At 38.6% G+C, this 20,197-nt stretch overlaps 1 protein-coding gene across 1 annotated transcript in view; it reads right to left on the bottom strand.

Moving 5' to 3' along the window:
- Positions 1 to 20,197, bottom strand: part of FRAS1 (Fraser extracellular matrix complex subunit 1) — a 545,529-nt gene that overhangs the window by 78,787 nt on the left and 446,545 nt on the right. The window contains exons 47-51 of the mRNA XM_044681606.1: positions 19,496 to 19,675; positions 14,176 to 14,300; positions 12,871 to 13,011; positions 11,908 to 12,135; positions 4,032 to 4,145 (exon numbers count right to left, since the gene is read on the bottom strand). Coding sequence (XP_044537541.1) covers positions 4,032 to 4,145; positions 11,908 to 12,135; positions 12,871 to 13,011; positions 14,176 to 14,300; positions 19,496 to 19,675 — 788 coding nt within the window. The remainder of the gene's footprint in view (positions 1 to 4,031; positions 4,146 to 11,907; positions 12,136 to 12,870; positions 13,012 to 14,175; positions 14,301 to 19,495; positions 19,676 to 20,197) is intronic.

The following is a 20,197-nucleotide window of genomic DNA, read 5'->3' as shown; positions in this document are numbered from 1 at the left end:
TGTGAACTGATCCAGCCATTCTGGCTGGCAATTTGGAATCATGCTCAAAGGGCTATAAAAGAATGCCTGCCCTTTGACCCAGCCACACCATTGTTGGGTTTGTACCCCAAAGAGATCATAGATAAACAGACATGTACAAAAATATTTATAGCTGCGCTTTTTGTGGTGGCAAAAAACTGGAAAAGGAGGGTATGTCCTTCAATTGGGGAATGGCTGAACAAACTGTGGTATATGCGGGTGATGGAATACTATTGTGCTAAAAGGAATAATAAACTGGAGGAGTTCCAGGCGAACTGGAGAGACCTCCGGGATCTGATGCAGAGCGAAAGGAGCAGAGCCAAAAGAACATTGTACACAGAGACTGATATACTGTGGTAAAATTGAATGTAATGGACTTCTGTACCAGCAGCAATGCAATGACCCAGGACAATTCTGAGGGATTTATGGTAAAGAATGCTACCCACATTCAGAGGAAGGACTGCAGGAGAGGAAACATATAAGAAAAGCAACTGCTTGAACGCATGGGTCGGGGCGGACATGATTGAGGGTGTGGACTCGAAACTACCACACCAATGCAACCACCAACAATTGGGAAATTGGTCTTGATCAAGGACACATGACATAACCAGTGGAAAAGTGTGTCGGCCATGGGTGGGGGGAGTGCGGGGGGTGAAGGGGAAAATAGGAGCATGAAACATGTAATCATGTTAAAAATGATTAATAATAAATGCTAAAAAATAAATTAAAAAAAATGGTCTTCAAGGAATCCATTGAACTGTAAATGATCTCCTTGACCTCTGGTGAAGACAATGACTACCCAGCTATGTGTGACATGTCCATTATAACAATCATAGAGTTCCCAATAGAAACATATCTAGTATAGGGACAATAAGAATCCATAGCACTTACTAAACTGATAACATTAATGGCCATCAAGTATGCGTATTTTAAGAGTGTTTGTAGCCACTGGCACTGGTGTCCTTCCTCATGCTTCTTGGCAAGCTAGACCTTTGTCAGATCTTTCTAGATAACAACATGAGCCAGAATTTGCTCTTTAGTCAAAATGAAAAGGCATGATCTCACCTAGGGCCATTAACTGGTATACAAAAACTTAAACTTAGGCAAAAAAATAATTCTGTGGGGTAGTGATTGCAAAGGAACAACATTTACATGTTCACGTTCAGCACTGATGATGGTTACCTGTGAGGTAAATATTTAGGAGGTTTCCATCCCATACACTCCAGCCACTTCACGTAGTAGGAAACAGTTGTGTGTATCCTGGCATCCCAAAGGGCACCCAGTGTGAGGGCACCACTGAAGGCAAGCTGTTGGCCAATACAAGGACCTGGGGGGAAGGAGCTACAGTCCAGAAAAGCTGGCTTGAGAAGCTGAGGGATCTCTTTGGACCAGGCTCTTGAGATAACTTGCTCTTGGTTAGATAAGAGAGCAAGAAAAGAGAGGTTCTCTTTTCTCTCTTATCTCACCAGGCCATCTCTGACAAGCCTTGGCATCATCTGGCTGCAATGGAGGACTGGATTTTTACTTAAGTTAGAAAGACTGAAACCCTTTCTCCCTCTTTACTTTAGATAATATGAAGGGGAGTTAACACCCTGATGGTCCCATATTTTCCAGTCAATAGAATAATGTGGTATAATGGGAAAGAGCCTTATGTTTAAGGTCAAAAGAGCTAGATCTGAGTCCCAACTCTGCCATTAATCTCCTGATTTATGAAGCCCTTGTCAAAAATTCTTTTTCTCCCCCTTTGAGTCTTTGTTTGCAGTTGTTATAGAGTTAGATTTTGTAAAAGGGAATTCTTTGTTCTCTTTGTGTTTACACTTGTGAAAGGGAATCCTTTACTCCCTTTGTCTATTTTGAGTTAACACTTTGGTTAACAATAACTTAGTACCTACTTAGTACCCCTACTTAGTACCTCACTAGACTGAAAACAGGATTAACTCTCCTTTGTCTACTTTTAAATTGAATCAACAAAAGATTGAACACCAGATAGAACACCCTACTCAGTACTAGGTGAGATTTAGAAAATGCACACCCTTAGCTGTGAATCCTTTTGATGAGAATTTAACCTTCAGAAGGTGAGAAGTAGATACCACAGACACTGCCCCTTGGGTAGTGCTAGTCAATTTGGAAACTGTGATTGGCCCCTGTGAAAAAGAGAAGGGACAAGAAATCACCATAAAAGCAAGCCCTGAACTCCCTCAGAGGAGATTGTCTTTGAGAAGATAGTATGAAGAGATTGTCTTCTGGAGATGTCTTCTGATTGGGGAGAGTCTTCCAGGGAGCTTGCTAGAGACTGCAGTTTGGATCATGGGCTTGGACCTCGGCTTCAACTTAAGACTCTAACTCCTGGACTACTTCTTTGGGTTAGTGAAAGGCTGACTCTTTTCCTAGTTTCTGAAGAAACTAGCTTCCATCTTGGAGGAGGCTGCGTGGTTACTCACCACCAGCCTTCCTGGTTGAGAGCTAATTAATCTCTGCCTGGATTAAGCAGATCCAGAGTAAACCATTTAGGTTGACAGGATAGATAACCTCTCTAACACCCTCACATTTCTCTTCTTTATTGTTTCTTCTTTATTTGTAAATATTTGTAAATAAATTTCTGACTCAAGATATAATAAATACTGGCAACCACATAATTTCATATAATCATCGCCCAACCATTAATTTTAACCTTTACAATTTGTAATAATGATTGCCCAAAACCAAACATCCAAGTCACTTCCCAGTCACTAGGTCTAAACCCTGTTGTCATATATATTCCTTCCTAATTCCTTTTCATGTAACCTACTTTTCCAAAGCTTAAGGTTGCATATCTGATGAAAGTCAGTATTCTCTTCCTTCATTAAAATGACCTCTCAAGAATTTCCTGATCTCCCTTCACCAAGCAGGTTCCCTCCCTATTAAGCCAGAACAAGGTTTATTCATTCACCTTGTTGCCTTCTGAGAGGTAACCTTGGTTGCCAATGAAGATCTGATAGATCAAAGACTCCCCACTTGATAGCTTTCAATGGGCCAGTATAGCTAACACCTCACATGAAGAAGACCTATGAGGATATAGTTTCTCAAGGGGGCTTCCCCAAATAGATAAGCTATGGTGAGGATGTTGGCAGAAGATATTGAGTATATTGAGTCCAAATAAATGAACCTTCAAATCTTTGAAGACAGCTATTATGTCCTCTCTGAGTCTTCTTTTCCCTAGGCTAAATATTCCTAGTTCCTTCAACTAATCTTCATATCTTGCAAAGTTGGAAGGACACCTACTTGATGAAGGTAAATCAATCCCATCAACATAGCTATATACCTTTTCCCCCCTTCTTTCTTGTCTAAAGACTATTTTCCTCCTCTTTAATGCAAAAAAGAATGGATTATTTTACCATTCATCTTCATATAAAATATCAGAATGGATCATATTCACTGAACTGAAAGGATTTTGAAGGCTGTCAAATAATTGAAAATGAATGCATGTCCCCTGGGTGCCCACATACCCCTTTATGGCCTGTCCCTAACCATTGACAACAGTGTTACCTGCTGTCCATATTGTCCCACGTGGCAAAGAAGGTGTCTTTTTTCCTATGAAATTCCAATTCCATGCCCTGGAGGAAAAGCTACATACTTCTCATGCACTCTAGAGAATTCTTTACTTTCTGTGCCATATTCTTCTCACCAACTATTTGACCCTAATTTTGATTTTCCTCTATTTTCTCAAAGTTTTTCATTTCTTGGACTTATTCTTAGATTCTTTCTTCTATTTTGTCTGGTAGCACTTTATTTTCCTTAATAAATTAGGAGAGAGAGTTAATTCTTCAAATCCTTTTGTCTTCTCCTTAAATAGGGTGATGAAGATTCAAATTGTTCACCAGATGTTCATTTTCAGGAAGACATACATTTTTGATGAGTTGGATAGGCTTCACACCTGTCCACCCAGAAAGCACTCTTTGCACAGAAGAGTAGCTAGTAAAGAAATGAGAAACAAAGTGATTCAAAGTTGACATACATATGAAGGAAGGGCTTACCTGTCCATCCATATACTCCAGCCACTGCAAGCCCAAGTTGGTGACAATTCTTGGAGTCCCATCATCCACTGGAAGGATGTCCACTCTAAACCGCTGGGGCGCTGCTGTCACAATCTAAAGGAGGAAAACTATCATTCATAGGTACAAAAAACATCCTATATTCAGGATGTAAAAAAATTACTGGTGGCACTTGAGGAATGGAAAATAGTAACCCAAGCATCCAGCTTACATTCTGTATCAAGGACAATAACAAACTGGAGGCAAGCATTTGGGACAAAAGGAAACAAAAATACACATTTCTGGGGTTCCCAATTTCAGTGCAAATTTTTTTTAACCATTTGGATTGGGAGGGAGTTTTTTCAAATCATTCAGGAGTAGAACAAAAAAAAAATAAAGATTTTCCTTTGAATAAATCATATCATCCTTTCACGAGAAGCCAACCAGAACATGCCAACTGATATAAAAATATCACAATTTTATTTGGATATATAATTTTTTATTCTACTCTATGCAGAAAAAATAATGCAGTACACCAATTGTTCTTCAGTTCTTAAATTCTGGTCTTTTTAATGTTAAATTTCTTTGGGGGAAATCTTTCCTTTTTTTCCTGGAAGAGGTCTTATCTTTGAAAAAAAAAAAAAGATCTAATTGTAGAAGGAAAGGGGAAGAAGTAAAGAAGTACCGGGGGGAAGAATGAATATATTCAATTCATAATAAACTTTGAAATAAATATCTGTTCTATTTCAGTTTGTAGATGAGGCTTCTTTGTGGCATGGAGGTGAGCCCAGGCTCTCCAAGACTCTGCCAGTAGAGAACCAGCTCTGGAGGGCTGGGGTGGTTTTGAGTACAATAAAGGCAGAACTAGACTTGCTTTCCTTGGACTAGCCTACAGCTTCATTGAAAAGAGTACTGGTTATAGAGCAAAAGGATTTAAGGTTCAAATTATCCATGTGACTTCAGATAAGTCACTTAAGTTCCCCAGGCCTCAGTTTTCTATATGAAAAATAAGCAATTGAACTAGATTGCTTCTGAGATCCGTCCAATTCTAGATTTAAATATAGAAGGGGGACATCTAGGTGCCTCAGTCAATTGAGAGACAGGCCTGGAGACAGAAGGTCCTGGGTTCAAATTTCACCTCAGATACTTCTTAGCTATGTGATTCTGAGCAAGTCATTTAACTTCAATTGCCTAGACCTTACCACTCTAATACTTAGTATCAATTCTAAGAAATCAGGTAAGGGCTTAAAAAAAAAAAAAACCAACCCAGTATTGAAAAGCTTGTTCATCACTACTCTGAGATGTCTATGACAACTTAGGGGATAAAAAAAAATACAAAAAGGCTCTTGGTTTGGAACAATGAAAAGGTAGTGGAAAGGGGATATAGACTGCTAGGAACCTCATCGGTTTTCAACTTCCATTAGCATTAACTTGGTTATATAAACTCCAAATAGGTGATCCATGTCCATTGATTAGTGAGTAGAAACCTCCTACCGGGGTAACTGAATCACATCGATCTTGATATTCTCACTTTAAATGATGACTTTAATTGGAAACAGAAGACAAAATAAACTTGAAGCTAAATGGAAGGATGACTCAGGTCTATAGAAAGAAGTCAGTAAAAGTGATAGGATCATAGATTTGGAGACAGAAGGGACTTTAGAAACTCTCAGGGCTTTATCTCCTAATATTGTAGATGTGGAAACTGAGGTCAAAAGAAGGAAATTACTTGACCAGATAGTAAATGACAGAGCCAAGATTTGATCACAGATCCCTGCTTTTAAAGCCAGAAAATTTTTCACTGACTCAGGGACTTCCCATGTTGGTGGGCTTGGTTTTATCACATACCTAAAGGTTAAGAGAAACATCACTTAGTAGGACACTTGGTCATTTTGCCTTGCATTGCTAAAAATAATGATTGGCAAAGAGGTCATCATGAATATAACTTTTTTTTAAACCCTTGTACTTCGGTGTATTGTCTTATAGATGGAAGATTGGTAAGGGTGGGCAACGGGGGTCAAGTGACTTGCCCAGGGTCACACAGCTGGGAAGTGGCTGAGGCCGGGTTTGAACCTAGGACCTCCTGTCTCTAGGCCTGACTCTTACTCCACTGAGCTACCCAGCTGCCCCATGAATATAACTTTTTGTTCATGAACCAACTTGCATAGAAGAAGATAACTGGAGATAAAATTAAAAAAATAAAACTTGGATAACATCTCTAAATCACATCAATATATACTTTAATCCTTGGGGACTTCCATGCCAAAATAGTCACAGGGGAGGCTGGAAAAAACCTCCAGAACAGGGTGTAAGCATAAGAAATAGGAAAAAGCAAAAGCTTCTAAGATATACAAATGCTTTATTTCTATTTCATATTCTATTTTCTTTATGTAAGGGACTCATGATTAAAAAGGATATACACTGCCACAGGAGCATACAGAGACCAGAAGCAGATTGAAACATACCATTCTTTACTTTATTTCCTCTACAAATTTTTCTCTAGTGTAAGCAAAATATCTTGTTTGTCACAACATGATGAACAAGGAAATATGTATCATATGATAATATATGTACAACCTATATTATATTACCTGCCTTTTGGAAAAGAGTTAGGAAAGAGGGAGAGAATATGGATTGCAAAATGTCAGAAAATGTATATTAAATTTTTTGATGTAATTAACTGACATGTAATTTGGAAATGTTATTTTAAAAGTCTTAGAGGAAAAAAAAAGGTCAGGAGAAGGGCAGCTAAGTGGCTCAATGGATAGAGAGGAGATGGTTTAAATCTGACTTCAGCCACTTCCTAGCTGTGCGACTAGTCCTTACCACTCTTCTGTCTTGAAACTGATACTTAGTATTGATTCGAAGAGAGAAGGTAAGTTTTTTAAAAAGAATGGGTCAGGAGGCCCTTGCTGGACAGCGTGGATATAATTGATAATGCATAACACCATGAAAAATGAAAATTTTGTGACACACAGCAAATGATTCTGAGTGCCTACAAACAGATCACTGACTTGTCAAAATCAGGGAATGGAGAAAAAAGCAAGTAAGCATTTATATAATGGCTATAATCTGACAGGCTCTTTGCTTAGTATCTTGCAAATATTGTTTCATTTGATCTTCACAACAACCCTGGGAGGTAGCTACTTTGTTACCCCCATTTTACAGAGGAGGAAACTGAGGCAAATGGAGGTTAAGTGATTTGCCCAGTAAGTGTCTGAGATCAGTTTGAACTCAGGTCTTTCTGAATTCAGGTCTATAGCTCTATCTACTGTGCCACTATTGATCATTACCAAATTATAAGAAAGACTTAAAATTAGAAGTAATGATATGAAACAGAGGACATTCTAAGCCAACCTATTTAAAACTGATATTGATAGGGGCAGCTGGGTAGCTCAGTGGAGTGAGAGCCAGGCCTAGAGACGGGAGGTCCTAGGTTCAAACCCGGCCTCAGACACTTCCCAGCTGTGTGACCCTGGGCAAGTCACTTGACCCCCATTGCCCACCCTTACCAATCTTCCACCTATGAGACAATACACCGAAGTACAAGGGTTAAAAAAAAAACTGATATTGATGATAAAAATTGAGAAATGGATAGAAAGAAATGAAACGTATGAGCAACAATTTCCTGAATAACTTTAATGAATGTGAATCAATTGTGAAAATGAGGAGAAAGAATAAGGGAAAGACAAATTAACCAAAAGTTTGTTGAGCCCCAACTAGTCCAGATTATCCTGAGAGAATTTAAGGAGGACACTGAAAAATGGACAGCAAACAGATGGAAAATTGAAAAAAGATCTGCCAAGACTTCCATAACAAATTCTTTTCTCCATCAAGAACAGTTAAAGCTATGTAGAACTTTTCCCAGTGTGCTGTGTGAGGAAGCAAAAATGTACTCATGAAAATAAAAATGCAAAAAAGGCATACAAAACCAAATATATATAGAAATTGTCCACACTGGTTGCAACTCAATTTTGAGAGCACTCTGGAATTAATTTTCAAAATATTTTAAGGAGGGCTGAAAACTTGTTAAAATAAAAAGAGAGATTATTATTGACAAAAGGATCAAGAAAGTATCAGTAACTACTAAGCCATATGACTATTATCTTATATTTATGAAATTTTTATGAGCACAATCTAAATATTTTAGGGAGTTTTCTTCCTGAAGGTATGAGAAAGGAAGAGGAAGATTTTTGCAAGGTCATATCTTTGAAGTCACAAAACTGACCACAAGGCAGGATACAAGATCTCATGATGAAAACAAGTCTGATGTCAATGAAAAAGCATTTAATTCAGTAGAGCAAGATGATGTCTTAAAGGTTCTCCAATCATGTCTCTCAAAATCATACAAGATTCTTTGAACAATATAAAAATATACATAACTTTATTCAATCACCTTTTGATTAACATCAAGGAAACTAGAAAAGATAAAGATGTGTGATTGTCAGAGGTATTTTGCCAATGTCATGGAAAAGATCTGGGCCAGATACTTTTGATGATGGTGAAATGGGTTCAGGATGAACAGGAGAAGGAAGGTAGGCTAGACTGCATTTAGGAAATTGCACAGAGGGTTCAATAAATTCTACTATTTATCTAGTAATATTGTGTACCTGTGATACATAGTACACGACAGTGTGAAAAGCATTCAAAACACAAAGGGCAATATAGAAAAGTCTATGATGAGTGAAAACAGGCTACAGCATATTAACAAAGATTTGCATAGAAGAGATGACATAAAGGATATTAGTAGGGAGATGAAGGACAGAAAAGGAGATGGGCCAGATATATAGAAAGAATCTTTTATTTTATTTTATTTTTTGCCTTTAGTTATCCTCCCAGGGTTTAGCACAGTCCTGGAACATGGTAGGTGCAAAAGAAATACTTGTTGACTTGACTCAACAAGTCTTGATTGCTAACTTGGTTGCTATATAATTTGAAGAGAAAATCCCTGGCATGTTGGATGAACATAGACAAGAGTCACCCAAACAGGATAAGAAAATATGAATGGGTGGTGAGCTGTGTTCCTAGAGGAAACAACCAAATTGAGGAGATCACAGATGTATCCAAGTATCAAAGCATACCCAAGGTGATACAATTATAAGCTATGGAGAACAGCTTGTTTTCTGTCATGTGGAGCAGGCAGGATTTTAGTTTTTATCCTTCCTCATCTCTCAGAATTACCATGGAGACCCTGCTATATTCCCCTTTTTAACCAGAGGACAAACAGATTCCTTGCTACCACATTCTGAGTGATTCTGATATTTTGAAAAACAAACTAACTGCAGAAAAGCTGGAGACTAGGGGAGAGGGGAAAATGAAACCAATGATTGATCAGTAAGGACAATGCAGGTGTTCAAACAGCAGAGAGGATCCCAGGAGACTTGCCTAGAACACAACGTTATCTAGTGTATCTCATTCACAGGCTGATTGCTGGTATTCCTTCTCTAGTTATATTTTCTACTGAGGCAAATTCTGATAAATTCAGTGCACGTGCACACGCACACAAACAGAGCACCCATCAGTGCAAGGCACTATACTACCTGTTATGGATGCAAAGATGAGAAAAAATGGAGCCCTCCTTCAGAGTTTACATTCTCTTGTAGGATACAACAGCCTTTAGCATAGTACATGGGGCCTAGACAGTATAATAAATGCTTGTGGACTTTCCATGTAATTGGATAAGCAAATATAAGATGGTATGAGAAAAGAGACTAGGGGAATCAGAAAAGGATTCACAGAGCTGAGCTGAGCTTTAAAGAGAAGGTCTCAGAGACACAGATGAGAAGGGAGTTCAAAAGTACAGAAATAAGACATGGAACAGAGTTTGGAAATAGACCAATTCTGTTGGAATAGAGAAGGACGAATAAGTGTACTATGGTTTAGAAAATTGATTTTGATCTAATAAATCAGATGTCTTTCTTATAGTCAACAGGCAATAAATATGATGTGTCCTTAGCATCTTTCATCAACTGTATGATTGAAAAGAGGAACATTAGCTCCTTGAAGGCAAAAAGTTTTTATGCTTTGTCTCTTTATTTCTAGGCTAGGGCTTTGTAGCTGTGGGATAATAAAACCTTGTTGTTCTTGATTGGAAAAGGAGACCGAAGCCAGATTATGGAAGCCTTTAGATATCAAGCTAGATTTTATTTTATAGGCAACTAGGAGTTTCTTGAGAAGCAGAGTACACCTGTGCTTGATGGAAATATTTTGACAGACTTGTGGGAGATTGATGAGAAAGGAAGAGAGGAAAACAGAGAGACCAGTTAGGAAGCTATAATAATTTTAGTCTGAGACATTACCTGTGTAATGTGTAACAGTGTTGACTGTCTGAATAGAGAGAGGGATACAGCTGCTAGGTAATTTATGGAAGGAGAATCAACACAACTTGACAAATGATGAGAGGTGAAAGGTGAGGGAGGAGAGTCAGGATGAGCACAAGGGTTGCAAATCTGGGGAAGACTGGAAAGATTCTCAACAGAAAAAGGGAAGCTTGGAGAAGATAGAGGTTTTAATGAGGAAGATGACAATTGCCATTTTCAACAAGCAGAACTTGAGATGGCCTAAAGTAGAAATGCCCAATAAGTAGATGGTGATGTGAAATTACAATGTTGGAGAAGGTTATGGAAATCATGTGCATAGAGATAACTAAGCTCTTGATGGCTGCTGGATTTACGAAGAGAAAGATTATAGAAAGAAAAAAGGAGAAGGCCCAAGTCAGAGAATTAGAGGTAGGAGAAGGATGGTGATAAACCAAAGGAGATTGAGAGAGGATGAACAGATAGAAAGAATGAGAAACAGGAATGAATAACTTATGTATTACTAGCCAGGTAAGCTAGGAAGCACATATCCAGGGGAAAGGGGCTGTTGTCTATATAAAGTCACAGAGAGGATAAGAACTAAATACATTTGCCCTGGTCATACTGAAGAAGAATAGCCATAGAAATCATGCCATTTTCTAGGTGGCATGGTGGAAAATTATTCTGGGGATTATTAATACTGTTTTTCTCATGTCATATACAGAAATGCCAGGAGGGAGTCCCCTCTGAAGAAGGATGGTTGGGTTACAGGGCATTGTTGTTGAAAGAGGACCAATGGTATCACACGTGTCCATGAATTGGATTTAAGTGAAGCAAAGTTGCACAAAGTCATCAGCCTCACTCTCTTCTGGAGTCATCAAAGTCCAGTGATAGAACAAAAGTCAAGATGACTGGTGATGGCTGGGGATACAGAGGATGACATCTTCCATGTTTGACCAAGCTCTAAGTATGCCCCAACACTTGTTTCAGCAGCTTTCAAGGCCATTGGAACAAATTTTTCTCATATGGTCAGTCATTTGGGGAAGTCTTTATATGCTTGGGGTAGCCCTGCTAACTCACCAATGTGTTTGAGGCTTGTTGGTTACCCTCAATCTGTTTTAGCTTATCTGCTGAGATACTTTTTTGGTAGTAATGGGGAATGGAAGCTGCTGCACATGCTACAGCTTCTTGGAGCCACAGGTGAGAGTTGGGTGAAAGATGGATATCAAAGGTAGATGGCAAGCCCTCAATCCAGAAGTGTTAATCCTCCCTGAACACCCCACTTATCCTTACAGGGTACTAGTTAAAGACAGAATAAAGGCTTATGGGGCTTCCTATATTTCCTGCTGAAAAACTGGCCATTCAAACAAAAACAATCCCCTGAAGGAAGTTTACTACCTTCATGCTTATAGACAGTTGTTCTGCTAGTTTTAGGAGACATATTATAGCAAATGTTTAAGCAACTGAAGGAAAGAGAGGGCTATGGTCACGAGTGATGGCTGCATTGGGCACAAGGAAGGAAAAGGAGAGAAGAAACCTTTGGGTCAGTACATAGAATCCTTAGTTAGTCTTTCCCCTCTTACCTCTTTCCCTCCTTCCTCAACAATGAAGAAGGGGTTTGTCCCATCAGAAACAGTGAAGGTAAAACGGTCTTTGAGGGAGTTACTGCCATCATGGCTGTAGCTGACTTTGTTCTGGTAGATATCTTCCATGGTGAATGTGGAGGTCTGGCGATAGTGTTGCCCATTGCTGGTGCGCTCAATAGTGCCATGTCGTGGTGGCTGAACTATAGTAAATGTCACAGATTCTGCCTGTGGAGGGACAGAAAGGAGAGAGAAAGAAAAGTTGGTAGCAGATGCTAGGCACATTGAGTATATATTATTTCTTTTTTTCCTAAATTATCCAGAAAAAATAAAAAGGTTTCCTTTTAGGTATAAAGAAGAAAAACAAGAAATTGTACTATCTGCTCTCTCTTTGCCCAGGAAATTCATCATGAGTTTAAAATCTTTTAATCTGCATTTTTTCCCATTAGGCAACCATGCTCTGGGCACTTTGCAAAGATACTTTGAGAAGTAGAGGATATTCCGTACTCTCAAAGATCTCATAATTAACAACCCTTCAAATATTTAAAGGAAGCTATCCCAGGCCATAATCTTCTCTTCTCCAGTCTTGCATTACAGATCCTACAAATAAACTTTGCAGAAAATCATTTTGAAGCTCTCTACCATCTTGATTACTCTCTAGTTTATCATATCAATATCCTTCCTCAGATGTTTGTTGAATATATTTATTTTTCATGTTTTCTATGAGAATAAATCAGAATAAATAAATAAATAAATCAGAAACTATGAAGGAAATAGTTTTAGTCATATATTCCTAACTTCTTGACTGAAAATTATAATTCCATGATTTTTAACCTACAGTGTTTCTAACACCACCAACTTCCCCTCTTTTCCCCCATCTCTCCGTAAACACAGACACACACAAATACAACACCTCTCTTGGCATTACTAGACAATGTTAACAAAGTACAAAACTGGGCTTACCTCTGTGTCAGCATCAACAGCTTTAAGCTCAAACTCTGTGATTGTTTTCCTCACTCCTTCCTGTACTCGAATTCCTGTGTTTTGGACAATGGGTAATGAGTCATCCACAGGGTTGATAGTGATGTGAAAGGTTTGACTTACCTTTAAAAAAAAAAAAAAAAGAAGAAAAGTATAGGAATTGTTTTCCTTTTCTCAGTATTTATCTCCATCTCCCCCAAACTCAATATATGGATTCTAGAATGATCATTAGGACAAGGTATTTAGGGAAAAGGTACACATGGGACCTTACAATGTATGAACCCAAAAAGAAGTTTTAAAAGGAAGTAGCAGAGGTGACTGAGTCTGCCCATCCTCAGGGAGATATAGTGATGGTCCAAAAGAGGCTAAAGAAAGTGGCCCCCTCTTATTATCATGCCATCTTTCAGTAAAACCCTACTTTGATCCTTATCGTATATACTCATTGTGGTATGAAGATGATTCTGGATTCTTTTTGGGGGGAGACTGAGTCTCCCTATTTTGTCCAGACTGGAATAAAGAGGCTATTCATAAGCTCTACTTCACTACCAATTAGCAGAAGTTTGATTTCCTTCAGTTTTCCAATCTAGGCTGCTCTATCCTTCCTTAGACAACTTCTCAGGGGTCCACCATCTTGACCCAGATTTATGACATCACTCGATTGACTTTAGTCCACTTCAGCTCAGAACTCTTAAACTCAAGCAAACTGCCAATTTTAGCCATCTGGCAGCAGGTACTACAGATTATAATGATAACATTCATACCAACAATAATAGCTAACATTTGTTTAAAGCCTGCTATGTGCCAGGCACTATGCTAAATGCTTTACAAATATATCATTTGACCCTCACAATCCTGGGAGGTAAGTGCTATCATTATTCCCATTTTGCAGCTGAGGAAACTGAGGCAGATAGAAGTTAAGTGATTTGTCAAGGATCCCACAGCCAATAAATGTCTGAGGCTGGATCTGAACTCAGATCTGCCAGGTTCCAGGTTCAGTTCTCTACCCAAATGCACCACCTAGCTGCCTGAAGGAGTTTACCACCATGTCTGACAATCCTGGGTTCTTAAAGGCTATACCAGTAGAGTACAAGTTCTGTTTTATTAATCCTGAAAATCAGCAGTTTTAGTCATTGAAATGGAACTTGAAGCAAGCCTGAATCTTTTGGCCTTAGCTCCTTATGAAACTGTCCTCGGAAGGAATGCCCATCTGAATCCATTGAAATATTGAACAGAAAATGTTGCTAATTAGAAATCCCTTCTGCAAGGAGAAAGAACTGCAACACTTACGAGGTTGGTTCCATCAGAGATTGTGAAAGTAAAGGCATCACTGTGTTTTTCCACCTCACTTGTGTGGATGTACTGGACACTTTGAGCAGTAAGGTCAGCTTGAGTGAAGGAGCTAATCTGGATGCCTAGAAAAAGGGAGAAAGAGGAACACTAAATGAGGAAGGGTGAAGCAAAAGCAAGAGAAAGAAAAAGAATCGATCAGAGAAAGGGGGGTCTATGGGAATCAAAATAATAGAAAAGTGACTTATTTATGATTCATATCACGTGATGGCCTCCTATTTGGTCTGTAGCCATATGGAGGAGTTGAGACAGAATCTCAGAGTTGGGAAAGGTCTCAGAGTTTAAATCACATCTGAACAAGAAATAATTGTGGCAGTTAGAGAAAACATTGTGAGGCTTACCCTAAAGTTCTTTATACAGACTATCTCATTTGATTCTCACGACCACTCTGTGAGTTAAGTATTATTCTTATCATCCCCATTTTACAGATGAGGAAACAAGAAATTAAGTGACTTTAATTAATTACAAAATACAAAGTACAAAGAAATTAAGTGACTTGTATAGGGTCACAAATAGTGTCTGAGGCAGAATTAGAACTTAAGTCCCCCTGAATTGAAGTCACAGTGCTCTATGTTCCCAAAAAATAGTTGTTCAACCTTTCCTTGAAAGCCTCCAGTGAGCCACTCCACTTCAGGAGAGCTCAAATTGCAAGAGAGTCTTTTCTTACATTAGGTTCACATCTGCCCCTCTGGACCTTCTATCCATTGTTTCTAATTCTGTTCTAAATCGAAACCCATCTGATCTCTCTTTTAAGTGAGAGCTTTTCCAATACTTGAGCAGCCATCATATCCCCTTAGGACTCCTGTAGTTTAAACACCCTCACTTCTTTTTGATTACACTCATGTGAAGTGATCTCCTCTTTCCTCACCATCCTGGTTGCCCTCCACTGGAATACGCCAGCTTGTCAGTGACTTCTCTAATATGTGACACAAGACTCCAGATGTGATTTGACATGGGCAGATTACTGAGGGTCTTTATATTGGACACTTCATATTCGCAATGTAATCCAAGTTCATATCAGCATTTCTCTTTTTATTATGGTTGGCTGCTCTTGGGCTCCCAACAGAGGTGAGAGTTCACTCGGAGAATTCAGATGAATAATTCCAGGCGATATGTAAAGATGCATGTTCAAAAGAGAAATGTGCATTGGGCTAATGACAGGCCACTAGATGGGCAACGAAGAGGCATTTACTACTTGGCCATATTTGACTCTGGATAAGCCACTTTTCATCTCTGGGCTTCAGAATGATTTATAAAATGAGGAACCTCTCCTAGATGATTGCTGAGGTCCTTTCTAGCTGTAACATTTGAGGATTCTACAATATTTGAAATCTCAATGCAGTTACCCTGATGTTATTACATCTTCCAAGAGACATATCGCTTCGCCTTGCAGGGCTAGACAGAAATCTATAAGACAGACCACTTCAGTTCCAGCCTGTTAAGAGCTGATGCTGCAAACACAGAAAATATAAAATGCCTCATCAGGAAGCTAATGCCCCAGCAGAGCGAGGGGCTGCTCTATCTTTTTAAGAAATGGTAAATGACATGAAGAGATGTGAATATATTCCATGGAAGTTGGTAGGGTTTTTGTTTTTTTAAAATGATAAAAAGGAAGTTGTGGGTTGTTTTTTTTTAATGCTAAAAAGCAGTGCTGCTGATGTAAGAATCAAATGATAAAGATTCAAATCAAAGGGCTTCCTTTTGCTTTCCATGCAAGAGCTAAATTATTATTGTTGTTGTTGTCATTGTTTCTTTCTTTCTTTCTCTCTTTCTTTCTTTCTTTCTTTCTTTTTTTTTTTGATGATGCCAACAAGGGCAAATGATCCAATCCTAAGAAATGCCTTAGAAATACCAGAGCCAAGGGCAGCTAGGTAACTCTGTGGATTGAGAGCAGAGATGGGAGGTCCTAGATTCAAATTTGACCTCAGACACTTCCCAACTATGTGACACTGGGCAAGTCACTTGATCCCCATTGCCTAACCCTTACCACTCTTCTGCTTTAGAATTGGTTCTAAGACAGAAGGTAAGAGTTAAAAAAAATAAAGAAAGAAATACTAGAGTCCAAGTTTGGAGATGGATTTAATGGATTTAGGGTCCAATACCCACAGGCACAAATGGAAAATACATTTGTTCCATGAGGATTAAAAGAAGGCAATTTTGATTCAGTCTTGACTAACTCAGAAAAATGAGCACAAGATGAAAAAACTCACTGAAACTGAAAAGTGCAGGCAACTCCAAATGGTCTCCCTAATAATATGCATCCTGCAATGTCATTGCAACACATTTTATGCTCTCTGCCTGTAATGGAATTCCTGACTTGGGGATTACTTTTAATCATGTAAATGTTATGTACAAAAGAAGCTGCTTGAAGGTTCATTAACACCTTTTTCGTTAAATATTCAAAGAGAAGCTGATTTTCTTAGTGCAGAGATAGCTCCCTTTTCCGTATCTCCAGACCAGCTTCCGTCCCACATCACTGTATCCTCAACATTTAAAACTGAATAAACATCTAATATACATGTCCCAAATACAGCAAGTTATCTTTGTCCCCAGCTCTAGCCAGCTTTTTAAAATATCACCATACTTCCAGTCTCCCAAGTCTGTGAGCTCAGCGTTACCCTAGATTCTTCAGGCTCCCTCATCAATTCTAATCATTTGCCAGACCTTATTCTACCTCCACAGCATCTTAGTTCTGACCCTTCTCTCTACTCGTAAGGAAAGCATCCTAGTTCAGAGCCTCATCATTTCTTTCCTGAACTATTGCAGTAGCCTCATAACTCGTCTCCCTCCCTATCTCCAATCTGACCTTCATAAAGTTGCCAAGTGAGAAGCATTCAATACAGGCCTGGCAATGGCATTCCCCACTCAACCAAGTCCAAGGACTCCCCATTGCCTCAGGGACAAAATAGAAACTTCTCTGCCTGATATTTGGAAACCTTCATAGTCCAGATCCAACCTGCCTTTCCAAATATATATTACTTCCCTTCCCATAGTCTCTGATTCGGCCAAACTGACCTTCTTGCTATTCCTCTTGTATGATACTCTAATCCTTTGAAGGAATTGAAGATGAGAAGACTCGGGAGAAGAGACATTGGGAACTGTCTTGAAGTATTTGTGGGGGAAGGACTAGATTTGGGTTAGAATGGGATAGTTGAAGAGATGGCTTAGTGGATTAAGAGCTAAATGTAGAGATGGGAAATTCTGGGTTCAAATCTGGCCTTAGATACTTCCTAGCTGTGTGACCCTTGGGCAAGTGACTGAACTCCTATTGTCTGGCATTTTTGTACTGATTCTAAGGTTTAAAAATAAATAAATAAAAGAAATGGGATGATAGGTCTGGGGCTTTCTCCTCTTCCTTGGAAATCTTCACAAAGAGGCTAAACAATCCCTTGTTGCTTTTGGTGTAGTAGGGGATGGGACTAGAAGGCCCCACTGGTTCCTTCCAACTCTCAAATTCTACAATTCGGCGATCTCCCATCTTTGTGCCTTTGCATTGTCTGTCTTTCATGCCTATAATTCATCTCCTCATTTCCATTTCCTAGAATCCCTCACTTTAAAAAAAAAATCAATTTAAGCACTACTTTATCCTGAAACTTATTCTGGTGCCCAAAGTCCCTCCTTCCCCAAATTAACTTGTGCATATTTATTTATACATATTATTCCCTTCAACAGGATGAATGTAAGTTCCTAAAGGACTTGGGCTGTTTATTGTTTTTGCTTTCCCAGTCTCTAGCACTGTTCATGGTACAGAAGAAGTGCTTAATAAATTTAATTAACTAGAGGTCAGCTAAAATCCCACCTTTTTCTGTGAACTTTCCACCAGAGATGATCCTCCCCATCTCCACTAATTCTCTTTATATCTTTTTAACACAGTGATTTGGATATAGTCTTACCCCAATAGAAAGGGAGCTACTTGAGGACAGGGTTTGCCTTTTGCCTTTTGTTATGCCTCTAAGCATTTACTTAGCACTCTACCCAGCACATAGCAGATCTTTAATATATGCTAGCTGACAGTTAAACAAATGCCTGTTGAATGAATGGTTCTAGATTATTTTAAATTCAGACAGGATGATCCCACAAGACACATAGTCATGAACTATATCATTCACATGAGTGAATAACTATTTAGATAAACTGGTATCACAGAACTTAAGAGTAAGAAAGGGACTTTGAAGGTCTTAAATTCAGAGCCATTAACTGAAAAGCAGATGAAATCATGGAGGCCAGAGACCAATGAATGAGCTTGGGAACAAACTGGTGGTGGTGGAGCTCAAATACTTTGTCAGACTCTCATATGGTCTTGTGTCTCTATCTCTCCACTTTGTATTTTGGGTGAAACTCCTGAATTTTTTTTCATTTCTGATTTAATGCCAGTTCTAAAACATTTGATGGGAAAGTCATGCATGTGCTCCTTTGGCTCCTGGAGTCAACGATTCCCACAAGATGATATATTATTTTCTTAACCAAAAAGGGACCAAGTTGGCATGTGAGTGGAGAAACATTTGAAATAGGTACGCAGTTGAAGTGAAGCAATAATTTAAGGCTATAAACTCTGGAGATAGGGTGGCTCTCCCTGGGATACTGTTGGATTCTGGGGGTGCAGGCCAATAGAAGGGGAGATGACCTAGGCCAAACTGTTTATTGTACAGATGCGGACTCAATCAAGGCATTAATGACAGGGTTTTCCCTTCTATACTATCTCTAAGAGTAAAGCTCTTCAGGAACAACATCTATTCCTGTTCTCTCTGGGCCCTTCTCTGAGACCAGAGGAATAAACAAATAAACAAAACAAAAGGATTACAAAACTTCACCATTACAATACCACAACAGTTCAGAAAAAAAAATGATCCAATACAATTCTGTTAATTCCCCCCAATGCGTCACCCTCTTCTTCTGCATGATGTAAAAACTAAAGATATCAATAAAAAAATCTGTATAATAAATATATAAAATATAAAAAAGCATAATTAACTATAAAATTACATAATTATAATATATAAATATATAATATAAAGATAGAATTAAAGCTATAAATATATAAGATATCTATATACACAAAATATAAACATTACATATTTTGTAAAATAGTGTAAACAAAATATAAATTTTATGTTAAAATGTATTATATTTACATAGTTCATTTTTCCAATTAGATGTAAAAACAATTTTTAATTCTTTTGAGTTCCAAGTTCTCTTCCTTCCCTTCTCCCCTCCCCCCTCCCTGAGAAGGCAAGCAAAAAATGTATTTTAAAAAAAGAACCTGGTGATGCTGCATGTTCCAAGTATCCTAGCTGGGGCTGCTTCGTGATCCTGTAGGTTAAGTCCCCAGGCTCACTGTCCTGGTCAGTGGCTGACAGCTGCAGAGTTGTGATTTTCTTCACTGAGTTTTCATCCAAGATCAGTCCTTTGTTAACTATGATGGTGGGAGGGAATCTGTCTTCTGAAAACATCAGGAACAAAGTGACGAGAATCAAAAAGTCGTTTTGACCTTTTCTCCATTTTTGGCCCATGACATATATCAAAGACTTACGCCAGAGTGATTACTGTATATATTTTGTTAGCCAGGGATACAACACTCTACATGATAGGGCTTCCTTGAGAATTTTCTTTTTTTTTTTTTTTTTTGTCCTGGTTAGTGATTTCTGTGGGGAGAAAACTCCCTTTACTAAAGGAGATTGGCAACTTCTCTAAAATGTATATTCTCAAAAGGAATATACTGTAATAAAGGAAATAGAATATAATAATAAAATAACTCAGAAGGCAAGTGGCTTGCCCAAGGTGACATAGGCCAGGTCTTCTCTCTATCCAAGATGACACATTATCTTTCAGTCCTGATAATTATCATGCTAACAGCTTACGGTTTGCAAAATGCTTTAATCACAGTTCTGGAAGGTAGACAACCGGGGCAGCTATGGAGTTCAGAGAATTGAGCCCTGGATCTGCAGTCAAGAAGACCTGAGTT

This window comes from Gracilinanus agilis, chromosome 6, assembly GCF_016433145.1.
Source record: "Gracilinanus agilis isolate LMUSP501 chromosome 6, AgileGrace, whole genome shotgun sequence".
Classification (NCBI taxonomy): domain Eukaryota; kingdom Metazoa; phylum Chordata; class Mammalia; order Didelphimorphia; family Didelphidae; genus Gracilinanus; species Gracilinanus agilis.
Note: the sequence above shows the minus strand (reverse complement) of the source record. Positions and strands in the feature narration are given on the sequence as shown.